A 13,095-nucleotide genomic window follows, 5' to 3' on the forward strand; every position below is an offset into this window, starting at 1 on the left:
TTCCTCAGAAACTAATCAGCACTCAGGTCTGAATACTTCCACGAGGTCTCTCAGGACAGATTTTCAGACCAAAGATTTTTAGCTTTTCAAAATTCACCCATTCCAAGATAATTTTCAGTCACCACCTCACCAGCAGCAATCAATACCTATTAATTACTGGGTGCAGACACTTGATGCAGGTCGATATGTAACGGCTATCTCGCTGCCTGTTGGGTAATTGTCTCCCAGATCTCATTATAAGATGCTGGAGTTGGGGAAAGAAGAGGAAGCCGGTGAGGAGAGAAGAGGAAAAGAGGAAGAGTGGAATAAAGACACGGGTACAGGTGTAAAATCAACTTTATAGGATAAATCTGGCTCTGCCCACTGTGGGGACTGTCTGTTACTTTGTGATTTCCGCACTCCTTGACTCAGCTCCAAACACACAACGTTAGTTGCAAATAAACAACAACCAACTTTGCATCAATAAATCGGTTTATTTAAAAGAATATGTTACAATTTATTACAGTAAGCGATGTAACCAAACACTTGCTTAAATTTTACATTTCGACATGTCAAAGGCTCTGTAGGTTGTCATTCTCCATCCCCTTCTTAGTGTGACGCTCATCAGCTGAATTTAAAATCGAATCTAACTGTACGTGACATCTAACTTCAGTCAGCATGAGAAAGTGTGTGCACGTGTGTGTAGGGGGTGGATGGGTGAGCCCATGGGCTTGAAGGTGGGGTGATCAGGCGATGCCAGACAATCGACTGTGTCAGACATGGTTCAGTAAGCAGACACGAATCCTGGGGAAATGTGTTCAGCCTTTAAGACTGCACATTCAATCTCTCAATTCAAGGCTCAACACATTCAATTAAACCTCCTTTCTACCCTCACAAAGGTGTGCTGAAGCTCATTAATCACCCCAAAATGCTTCCGTGAACAGCGCTATCACGATAACGAGGACTCTTAGGTAGACTCACTGATGTAAATTTAAAGCTCCCTACTGTCTTGTAGATATCTTTAATATTAATGCTATTAAGCCAGTGGCATCATATTCTGTTTCTACAACCTATAATGTGATTGTTTTATAAAATTGCTGTTGACTCAGAAGAAGCTTTAATTTAAACCTAAGAACAAATCTCAGCTTTCAATATATTGATTTTTAAAAATACCTCTATTAAGATAATAATAACTGAACATGCCACTCTTCTCTCACCTTGTAAAAGCAACTGGTGTAGAAACAACCATGTAATATTTGTCCGACTCACTGGTAACTTTCAAAATGAAAAAAGTGCAACACATTACGATTTCATTAATAAGGATGCGAGATCACAAAATTGCACTAAGCAATAATAAATGTTTAATTTCAGCCATCGCAGCGCCAGGTTTTAATGACGCAATGAATTGTAATTTTTGTTTATTTGTCAGGCTCTGTATTGCACCATCAAATAATTAGGTTCTAGCTCAATGCATAATTGTTTTGATTACATTGGAACTTGAACTGGGCTCATTTAGAGATGGCATTACAGTGTTGAGCTTTACCTTTTTGAATCATCGGCTGGTAGGATGTCTTTACGGGCTGCGCACTGTAATCCTTATTTTGTCAAATGGTCGAAGGATAAAGCCATCGCTTTTTTGTTCGGAGACTGTCATCCTGTTTAACCCGAATCTGCAGAGAATAAGTGATTCAACAGCAAAGCACCAGCTACACAGATAAATAGTGCTGCATAGAAAGGCCATTTGAATTACGGGCCCATTATAAATCCGGTGGGAGCTCTCAGAAAAAAAAAGTAATAACTGCATGCTCAAGAGCCGGCAGGAGGACAAGGACCCCTGCTGCCTCTTCTGGGTAAAGCACGATGTTACGTGTCTGAGCGGAGCTCCGCATCACCGCTGCTCCACGATGGCCGTAAACATTTTGCATGGTGTGTTCATTAAAAAGATTACCTAAGAGTTGAATGCACAATTCTGCACACTCACACAGTATATAACTGCACCGTAGTCAGTGATAAACGTAGACCTGTACTTATTCCATTATAATTCCATCTATTGCCCTTTTACATTATACTATGCACATTTGGAGGTCAATAATACTGCTGGATAAAGTGCAACATATGTCTAAGCATTGATATGCACCCAAATATGAAAAAAACAAACAAACAGCCTATAAAGAAAATCTGCGTTCTTCATCCCTTCTCTCATTTGTCACATTATTAATGCAAATGCAGTTCGCAACACATGGAAATTAATGTATGTGACGTGGTTCAGCTGTAACTTACTTTATCAGGGCTCGACTCTGGTTTGCCCCTTCTCTCTTAGCTGATGGGGTTTTCTGCATATATTAATAACACGCATGGAGACGCAGGACACTGAGGCTCTAATCCATAAACTGAGAAGCTAAATGTCTTCCTGTGGTCACCCCTCCGAATCAGTGATTAATGTGATCTTGTGGTCCCCTTTCTGAGGGCAGCTAACAACTTTTACTTTCCTTTCTTTGTCCACCAATCTTTTCAGCTCTCTTTTTCAAGTAGGACTTCTTAAAAGAAGGTTCAAAACCCCGATCGTTTGCACGTCACATTCCACTTCAAGTCCCTGCCAATAAGAGGAAGGCTCGCATGAATCCGTCACTTTGATTCTGTAGGCAGCTCGTTTCTTTTCAACGGAGCTCTGCTTAATGCATGGTCGCGATGTGCTGGATTCGAGAGTTCTGGTACACAAGTCTGTAGTTGTTGTTTTTTTTATGCGTCTGTTCATTCAACGTGTTCATCAGCAGATGCTTGTTGGTTTGCATGTAAGGAGGAGCTTCTCATGTTGAAGTTGATGGAGTTTAAATGACGTCCGAGTAGTTAACAGCTGATTTCTGGTGGGTATGGGGGGGAAGGTCGGGGCCAAAACTGAGCTGAGGTGGTGATGGCGATGTAGTTACGAGGTAACGATCTCCCTTCCTAGGTGCCCCCATCCCTTCTGTGCCTCAGCAGCTGGAAAATATTCTGTTACAGAAACAGAAACCAGGGGTAAAAACCACAAGCTTAGACACAGAAGGAAAAGAAACTGTATAAAACACCAAAACAAGAAAGTAAAAGGATTATCACTGGTATCAAACTGGACAGAGGCAGGCAAAGCCTTACCTTGCCACACATACCATCTTTACTGCAGTTCTTATTGTCCTTGTCTGTAGCCTCCTCTTCCACCTGAAGGCACAGATGCATTATTTCCGTAAGTACAGGACAGAAGTAAATGGCTTGTATTAGAGCAGATTATTCTGTAAAGAAGCAGAAGGGCATTACCTCCTTCCTCCATTTCAGCTCACAGAAGACTCTCTCAAAGCACTCATGCATGTAGTTAAACTAAACAATGACAAAGAGAAGCACAGATTTAGACTGGCGTTTATACGGTTCTCTCTAAAACAGTGGTGTCAAACATAAGGCCCAAGGGTCAGAATGAGCCCAGCGAAGACTAGAATCTGACTCACTGAACAGCTTTAGAAAATTTGACGGAGTGCATAGATTTGAAGTTTTTAACTGTATTTAATACGTTTTACAGCTTTTCCTATTGATACAAACTGCCCAACCCCCATTAGCTTTCATGTTGAATTAAAGTAATTAACAGATAAATAATTAAATGACATAAATGGTCCTGTTTTTCAAATATTAATTAGTCAGCAGTAAACTAACAAAACCATTATATTTTATAATTACAGGACAGTCTGTGCAGTGAGCCATTATACCCTTTTCTCTAATTTTACACATCTATCCTGTATTTTTACTGGCTCGGCCCACTTGAGATCAAAGTGATTGCATGTCACCCACCATATAAAATGAGCCTAACATCGCTGCTCTAAAAGAGTAGTAGAAATGAGAGTCTCTTTCTTTTCTTTAAAAGGAGTTTGATAAGAACTTTGATACCACCTTCTTGTACTTGCCTGTAAATATAGTTTAACTTACATCCACCAACTGGTTAACTTATCTCAGCATAAGCACACTTTATAAAGCAACAGTAACTGGTTCCCAAAGGCTTTAAGAGCTGGTGAAAGAAGATGTGTTGTAACACAGTAGTAAACAAGCACCTGTACTAACTTTTTTTTAAAGGAATTCAATTTAAAATGATGATTTTTCAAGATTCGGTACAACTTCTCGGATATGTTTTTGTACTATTTCCAATTAAATATGGGCTTCTTCTTTTCAAACATTTTTTTTGGTTAATTAGCAGGTGTATCTGGCTGATTTTATCCATACAAACAGGGAAGTTTGCTATGATGTAATGTGTAAGTGAACTAGGCTGACTACTGCCACTACTTTTAAAAAAAATAAAAATTACTGGCTGCTTGTGTCATCCTCTTATTTACTGTAAAGGCATACAAGTGGTGTCTACTCAATAAAATATCTGCAGAGACCATACTTACCATTTACCATGATCTGTTCCTTCTAAATATAGCAGTAACTCTCCTCATCCTGAACTTTTTCTTTTAGAGTTCTTTACAATTATTTCATTTGTAGCAGTATTAACAAATAAACATAATATGTATGCAGTGATCTGTGTGTGATCCATACATTAGGAGTAAATATCTTGACCCAGCGTGGCTTCTTCTCTCCTCGTGCATATTCAAAGCAGAAGGCCATGCCCTCTTCATCCGTGTCCCACCTCTGCATCTCCCCCCAGTCAAATGCAATCACCTGATTCTGGAACAACACGAAGGCTTCAGTACACTCACCCTGTTACACAAGAGGTATAGAAAAGGCAGACACACACACACGCACACACACACACACACAGCAAAGAGTAGGCCTTGCCTCAAGCGTCCCCTCCTCTGTGCAGGCGTGCAGCTTGAAGTGGTGAATACTGATGGCCGTGATCACGTGGCCTTTACGTCGAGAGTCGCAGGAACAGTGGGGGAATATGATCTCGTTGTAGCCTTCGCAAGTTCGCAATAAACTCAGGTACTGTGAAAAAAAAGAGGGAGAAGAGGCAATGTGAGCTAAATATTTTTCACAAACTGAAAAACAAGAGGATGCTCTGCAGCTGAATGAAGTTTAGATGCAGGGTGCATTTTTTAACTGTGAAAAAACACTTAAGGCTATAAAGCAGAGTGCAGTTATTCTCTGTAGCCTGACTGATTTAGAAACGGGATGTGATTATTTACCTGCTGGAGCAGCTTTAATCTCTTCAAATTGGCGGTAATTTACTGATGCTCACTCACTTATTCACTTTCAGCGAGCACATTTTGCTGGCAAGAATGTGTGTCTGTGACACACTCGCTCTTAGACTACTTCCTTTTTACACTGTGGTATATCACTCAGTGAAATAAGAATGAAGCAGTGTGACAAAGTGGACGACACACTCAGATATAGTGAGAATACAGTGTCTCTGTATGTGCATGTTACTCTCAAACAGTAGCGTGCTGTATATAAAAGGCTCACCATGGACATCTTCTTCTGCTCGGCCAGCTTTTGGAGCTGATAAGACTTCTGCTCAACTTTAATGAAGCCTTTCTTCACATCATCCACAGCCTGCAACGAGGTCAGACAGGAGACACAATTAAATACAAAATCCACTAAGCATACCAAACAGAGCAGACAAATACACAGTGTGTACGCACCTGGTGAAAGAAATAGTTGACAGCGAGCTGGTTGTCATTAAGCAAAATCTCCTCTTCTGTGGTGAAGAGCCACTTGCGTAGGGTGAGACAGGTTCCTGGGATCGCTGAGGTATAGTTCTGTACATACAGTTTGTGGGGGAACTCATTGGGGGCAAGCTTACGTACTAAAGAAGAAAGAAGACATGAAAGAAATTTGTAGAACATTTAACAGCACAAATCCTACCTCCTAAGACTTAACTGTACTTCTTCCACAAAGATGGATACCATCTATGAACCAAAAATCAATAGGGTTTCATTTAAGTTTATATAATTTCATTTTATTGGATATGTCAATAAAGTCACATAACCTGTGCTGTATTTTTTGTGAGGCTAGCTGCACAGGAAGGTCAGTTTCTTTGTCAGTGTGTCAGTCAGTTCGACAGACATTTGTACAGCAGTAAATCAAGTGTCTTTTGTTCAGCAACTGCCAGAATGATGGCCATGAAATTTAATACAAGCACTACGGGGGGAAAAAAAGACTGGCGATCCATTAGAAATGTTCTTAATAAAATAACGATAATTTGCATGAAAAACAAACAAACACAATTCTTCATAATAGGTTTTATTAATAAAGTTTCACGAGCTGCTAATGTGGTTGTAGGCTTGTTACTTTCTGCTTTGTGATACAATGTTGTGACAGTAACCAAGCCATACAAAACAATGCAACACGAATAAGGAAAAAAGAAAGGCAAAGCAAGGTCAAAAACCAAAGACAGCGATGTTACTGTGAAACCAAAGCTAAGGATCGTTTCAAGAAACAGATGACGCTTCTGAGCCTTCTGAGACAGAATAAATCAGGCCACAGTTATCTACACCTACAGCATAAGGAGTGTAACTTTACATTACACTACAACATTCTAAAGTAAACACTGAAGTAAATGTAACTGATGTTAGAACTGCAAGACAAATGCTTCTTTTTACTTGTGAAAGATTCCTTCGTGCTGCTAAACAATTTCCTTCCTAGAGTTTGGAAAAAAAAGTGTTGTGTGGGTGTGGAAGGGGTGTGGAAGAACAGCACAAGTGCATACACTTGTAATTATCAGCTCTTCAGCTGATTAAAAATAAAACGGGGATGGCTTTCTTCACATCACTGGGGATAGAATTTGCTGATTTATTCCTTGCAAGAAAGAAACAAATTGAAACTTTAGTGGATACACACAAAACTTTCATTCTCATCAAATATAACTGGTTATTGCTAATGTTGTGGTGCATTTGTCCTTGCTGTAATAGACACAGGTCATAGAGAACTTTGTGCATTAAACAGAAATGCTACTACTGTAGTTTTATTTCATTTTTTAAATTAGGCACAAACAACACACTAAGCTTTGTCAAACGAATGTGACATCATTATAAATGCCCTTACAAACCATATTATGAGCATGATTATTCATGTATAAGGTATTTGCTTCTAGATGATTATAAAAAAAGGTGGCTGCATACAGATATTTTCTTTTCTGTCACTTGTTAGTGATCACAGATAGCAACTACAGCAACATTTGTGCTATGCTTTAGCAAAAATGCAACCTGTGCTTGAGTTACCTGCCCTTACTCACCAAAGGTGTGGTTGATGACCTCAAACAGAGCAAAGTAGCTGGCTGTTACACTGTCCATCTCTAGCTTCATAACAACAGCCTGAACGTGAGAGATTGCCACAGAATGAGAGTGAGAGACTGAAATAATGTTGTGGCTATAGTGGGGACAGGACTGTTTGTGTGGGTTTACCTGATAGACCTGGTCTGTAGTTGAATTTTTGCGAACTCTGACAGTGAGTGTGGTTTTATCTGGCATCGCTATTCTCAACTCCACATCCGACACACCGTTATAATTCTAGGTCACAGCAAAGACAGCCAGAAAGACAGACACAGCGTAGTGAGTCACAGGCGGGGAACGGGCAAAAAGACACGTTTATTTTTATTTTTTTACCTCATCTGATTCAGACAGGAACTCTTGCATGATGTCACTTTCTCCAATGACTCGGACAGAGCACACTGCAGATGAAACACACATTATATTAGATACAGTTTTTTTTGTGTGTGTGTGTAAGTGAAATAAAAGTCATTATACAATGACATCTGCGACTTCACCACCTGGCCATAAAACTGCTTAGCAGTCAATTGTCACATTAACTCTGAGCCTCTGAAAATGGTGTCCTGTTTATAAAAATGTGTGTAATCCTTAAAGAGGTCATGCAAATGTTTTGGAAAACTGAATAATCACGTGTTGTTTGTTTGATTTACAATCAACCGTGGTGGCGTTCAGAAGCAAAACTACAAAGCTGTATCTTTGTTCCAAACAATATGGAAGGCAACTGTACGTGGGCGAACTGTTTGTGTGCTAGCCCTATGAAGAAAGCCTGATTCTCCTCCTCTCTTCCTCACCTTTCTCTAGATATTCCTCCAGGCCTCTGCGTCGTGCGTCCAGCTGTTGCTCTGAAAGGGAAAAAGGCCATTTTCCAGGCAGCTTGGGGAAAGTAAAGTTAGCAAACTCCCTCTTCAGGTTTTGGTGTAGAATCACAAACTCCCGGTAACGCTTGGAGCACAGCTGTCTGCCTGCCATGTACACATTATACACCTGGAAGAGTTAAAGTGGAAAAATGAAAATGAAAAGGCGGTGATCTTTAGTCAACAGTATTTATAATATCCAGAACATTAGGTTGCTCATAGACCTGAATATAAACATCTCATGAATGTAACAATCGCATAAGCCTTGAGTTGTGACTGGCTGCGTCCAACTACAAAAACATTTTTATCCATCCGAGTGTTTTTGCACGAGTGTACCCACCACAAACTTTTCATGGTTGAGTTCAGTGTGTTTGTAGCTGGGAACAGAGATGGGCACTGCCTGCTTGTCGGAGTAGTCGTAACAGGACTGGGCCGACCCGTCGTCTCCGGGATCCAGGCAGTCGGCCTCCTGGGGAGGAACGGACAGCACGGCCAGCACCAGCTCTCGCTCACCGGCCCGGATCAGATCAACCACCTGCTTGTGTGTTGCTCCTTCTACGTTCACCCCATTGCTGTTGAATAAAGAGATTTATATACTAGAGTGGCAAGCATTTTCTTTTTTAATATTCTTAAGGTTAACTTTCTATTTTTCATAAGCATAAAAGAGTACAGAGTTTTTTTTCACTGAATTAGGAAATACAATAGTGAAAATGCAATTATAAATTAATGCAATCAAATAATCTAAACAGCAGCCTTTAATTACCAGAGACTTGAATCAACACACAGACGGCATGCTGTTAACACCAATGAGAAATGACTAAGTGCTTCATGACTGCAGGGCTGTTATATTCAGACAATTTATCAGTGCCTTGTACTTTGCTTCTTCTCTCTCAGGGTAGAAGTTTAACACATGAAATTATAAGATTCACAAATAACAAGAATTATTTGAACTGCTAAACAATATAAAAATATTGAATGAAATGGGAAACAGCAAAAAAAAAAAAAAGGGGTTCAAATAAGAGTTACTGGTGCGCACATTGTAGAACTTTTGCATCATCTCTTTCAGAATTGAGACCTTTGGTTATGTCATGAGCACAGCTGAAAGTGAGCGACACTGGGTGTGTGCACTTTGGCAGTTGTGTCAAACGGAGTGAATGACAGAGCTGTAGCAGCCTAACCCGTAGTTAACTTTGCTCCAAAACCATGTCGCCTCATCTAAAAGCTCTCAGCGACACCACTGGATATTTCTCACACTTTTAAAACAAGCTCCAGCGTAGGCTGGCAGATAAAGGCGGTATTTGAACGAGGCCTGAATGAGATTCAATAAATTATTCTGTGTTTTACATTCCAGGACTTAAACAACAGCTTGGAAATATTACAGTGAATGAGGAATCAGGCCAAACTTCATTTGAACATTTTCCAAAGACTACAGAAGCCAGCAGCGTTGTAAATGATATTTGCATAACCTAAATGTAACACAGTCAGTGGTTTGGGGGCAAATTCTCACATTAAGTAGACATAGATGAGCTCTGATCATCTAATGTGAAAACACATGTTGTGATAAATACAGGATAAAGTGTGTTAATATGCTGTTAAGATACACTTCGAGCTTTGAGCAGAAAATAAAACCCAATTCTAGGGTTTAGTTGACTTAAAAAACACATCACCACAGGGTGACATCTTTTAGGCAGCGTGATAGTATGCAAAAGGTTTGAGTGTCCTAATTCACATTTTATAAACAAGCACGTTGTGAGAAGCCCACAAATGTTTCACTAACTTATATTAAAGACAACCACTGAGATGGTAACAAGCCAGGACAGGAAATGCAGGAAATGCTTCAACTGAATGAATACATATCTGTTATGTTTGCCATGCTGGCATTTAGATGGAGGGTTGAAGCCCGATGAACATAAGCTCTATTTTACCTACAGTGGAACAAAATAGCTACACACATGTACTCAACATAAAGAAGGCATTCTGAGCCAGTGCACACATAGCAAAGCTGGGAATGATGATTATGTAGGTAAAAGTAAGAAAAGACTAATATGGAGGACACAAATATAACAATCTTGCAGGTGGAGTGGGAGAAAGCGCAAACGTGTCCTACAAGAAAAAATGCAGACCAAGCATTTTGGCAGCTCTTTCCTTCCTGCAGCTTTATGATGATATAATAAGGACCTGACACAGAGGCCTTTGCACCGCCACTATCAGCACTTTTGACTATGATAAACACTTTACAGTAGACACCCTTCCCATGTGACAGATTTCTAGTTCTGCTTTTATAATTGAAATTACTAGTATGTGTTCATTTTGTTTTTGCTGCAGCTTAAGGATTTATTAGGTGACTTTATGCACTATGCAGTGTTCTGTACTTCATGTATAAATGTTCAACCCCTCACACATAGTTTAAAGGCCAAATTAAAATGCATTTGACACCTTGAAAAGTGTTTAAACAATATATATGACCTTGATAATAAAACAGAATGCTGAAATAATTATGCTAAATAACACAAACTGAATTTAAGTCTGAGAGGAGGAGCTGTTTATAAAAGTGCAAATAAATAAAAATACTCGACATGCTGCAGCTAGTATGCAGCCACTCCAGTGTGAATGTGAGTGCTTAGACTCACTTTACTACTTACTTGTATTAAACTAGCAAATGTTTAACCAGCCAATCACATGTTAATTAAGCACGATGAAGAGGACCTGGTTAAAATCAAGTCACTAATGTTGCATGGCTGCTAGCGCCAGACTGGCTGTTTTGAGTTACTCAGAAACTGTAGCTCTTTCAGGATTTCAGGCAGAAGCATCTCAAAACAGACATCCAGTAACTGAAATGCTTTGTTGACAGCAGAGGTCAGAGAAAAAAGAAAGTCAACAGTAACTCTAATATTTAAGTCACCAACCGAGGATTTTCGATGACCACGTGGTTTTACCGTTTTTTCTAATGGTTAATTTCAGCATCATTATGTGCCACCTTACAACCTTCATATAACCTCAGGCTGCCATGGTCCCAGTTTTCTTTTTTTTGTGTGGTTTTTCAAGGTTAGGATTCGTAGTGCATATATTTGTGTTTGGGTTGCTGTTTGGCTTTTATTATTCTAGTCTTCTTGACTCCTGTTTTGTTTTCTTTGTTATTCTAAACCTGAGTCTGACTTATTCTGTTCCTGTTAAATCTTTGATTTCTGAGCTCACTTCATGTTTTTCTAAGTAGTAGTTTTACATTGTCTGATCCTGCATTTTGAGTCATGTTTTCATTATTGTCCCACACTGTTAAAGTTTAGTTTTTTTTTTAATGTATTATGTACACTCTGATCTTGAAGGATACTATGTGGCTAGTAAATTTAATAAGTGTACTGTAGCTTTACATGACCACTATATACCATGCTAATAATACTAGCAGAGGGGTATCTTGTATATGATAACAAAATGATCAGGCACACATCCACATGCTGGCACACAGAAATAATGGGGTCAACAAACTGCCAGGTTACTGCAGGCCATCCATTGACACAGCAGTGTGCAAAAGCCAGCCAATCAGAAAGTGACTTTGAGAGGACAAAGCCAATCAGAACTGAACTCAAGGCATCCCTCCCTCTCTGCATCATGGTATTCCATGCACACAGACACACTGAAGCATGAGTACTGATGCTGATGCTGTGTGTTACTCCACACAACAACAGTTCAACACACACTTGAACACTTCAATGCCAAATCAACCAGGTGCAATAATCCTCAGTGCTAAGTAACATCTAATTCAGTGATGCTGATGTTAAAGATGTGAGCTGGTTTACCATTCATGATTTGTGTAAACAAAGTGTTTCATTGATAAATGACCCACACTGCATCTGCTTAGGATGATGTGAATGTGCACAGGAGTGAGTTGGAAATATCTGGCATGCAGTGGATGAGAGGAATAGATTTCAGTGTGACGTGAATTTCTAATGATCCCCGGATCGTTTCTCTCTGACACACACAGACACTCCTTTCATTGGGATGAACGGCTCTTCTGCAGGACCGGTGTCACAGTGCATGCACACACTGGCACCTTAGTGTTCCCAGTTTGACTGAATGATGCTATAAAGTCACGTTTGCCTTGAGCTCACTGCGTGATCGTCCGGAAAGTGAAACAGGTCATTTTCATCACTTACGTTATAAGCAGCTTGGAGAGAAGCTAAAAAACAGTACTTACACCTCAAGAATCCGGTCCCCTTTCGAAATGCCGGCTCTGTCGGCGGCACCCCCCGGAAGGACCGCACTAACATGCTGCAGTGGGGCGTACAGTTCTCCGTTGATGCTCCGTAATTGCCCTCCTTCACTTACTTGCCCCCGAACGTTGAACCCATAGCCGGAGTCAGACTTCACTATCCGAACCAGCCGCGGGCCTGAAGTAACGGTGGTTGCGGTCTGGCAGCTGCCGCCGGTGCCCGGTGTAACGTTACCGCTGCCGGAGCCGTTACGAGAAGAAGGGTGAGGTGACGGAGGGACCGGGGAACAAATTTCTTGCCCCGCTACGTCCGCCATTTTTCTGCACTCACTGTATCATCCAATCAGATTCGGCTACAACATTAAATATCATACAAACATTAGCTTGTAGTAGCAGGCTAATCAGCTTGGCTAGCTAACTGAATGAGGTAAGCCGGAAAAAGCCGAAATCTTACGATGATTCGCGAGACCGTAGCAGGATGCGCGGGAGGCGTTCCATGTCGACCATCAGAGACGGTTTTTTTTAGACTGACCGTTAAGTTACTTGAGTAGTGCACATAATTGTGTCGAGAGCAAACAGAAGTCTGCAATTTCTAAACTAAATCAGTGAAGAAAGAGATCAGACCGTAACTTTGAGTCTCCTAAAATGTGATTCCCAGACTTAACACGGACCCCACAAGAAAACTCATCACTCCTAAGTTCGCTTTTGTTTAATATTTCACTGATAAATCCCTGATTGAGATGTTGAGAACACATGTCACTGCTTAAATCATGGTCTAAACTATCAATCCTTGTAGTTACAGTGGGGTTTTTTTTCCTTTTTGTAGAACAAA

General features: G+C 40.3%; 1 protein-coding gene across 2 annotated transcripts; it reads right to left on the reverse strand.

Annotated features, from left to right (window-relative positions):
- Positions 1-459: 459 nt before the first annotated feature.
- Positions 460-12,855, reverse strand: snx27b (sorting nexin 27b). Of its 2 annotated transcripts, none has more exons than XM_086311717.1 (13): positions 12,249-12,855; positions 8,397-8,628; positions 7,994-8,186; positions 7,539-7,603; positions 7,338-7,442; positions 7,169-7,247; positions 5,577-5,740; positions 5,398-5,487; positions 4,771-4,920; positions 4,531-4,659; positions 3,268-3,327; positions 3,109-3,171; positions 460-2,970 (listed from the first exon to the last, which is right to left on the reverse strand). In XM_086311717.1, the coding sequence occupies exons 1-13, from the start codon at positions 12,578-12,580 to the stop codon at positions 2,926-2,928; spliced, it is 1,707 nt and encodes a 568-aa protein (XP_086167843.1). In that variant the 5' UTR covers positions 12,581-12,855; the 3' UTR covers positions 460-2,925. The 2 variants fall into 2 exon arrangements, with proteins under 2 accessions (XP_086167843.1, XP_086167842.1); XM_086311716.1 differs by having other exon boundaries at positions 3,123-3,171; positions 12,249-12,854.
- Positions 12,856-13,095: the final 240 nt, after the last annotated feature.

The sequence above is a fragment of the Aulonocara sp. 'chitande type north' Nkhata Bay genome, linkage group LG11 (genome assembly GCF_057382095.1).
Source record: "Aulonocara sp. 'chitande type north' Nkhata Bay isolate Kocher_YH1m ecotype deep benthic linkage group LG11, A_spYH_male_GT1.1, whole genome shotgun sequence".
In the NCBI taxonomy this organism is placed as follows: Eukaryota; Metazoa; Chordata; class Actinopteri; order Cichliformes; family Cichlidae; genus Aulonocara; species Aulonocara sp. 'chitande type north' Nkhata Bay.

Coding starts and splice junctions, on each gene's coding strand:
- snx27b (XM_086311716.1), bottom strand. CDS start 12,580: ATGGCGGACGTAGCGGGGCAAGAAATTTGTTCCCCGGTCCCTCCGTCA. Junction 5,488..5,576: donor TCAACTATTTCTTTCACCAG/GTGCGTACACAC, acceptor ACCTCGTTGCAG/GCTGTGGATGATGTGAAGAA. Junction 3,328..4,530: donor TCAAGATATTTACTCCTAAT/GTATGGATCACA, acceptor GTCATTGTTTAG/TTTAACTACATGCATGAGTG.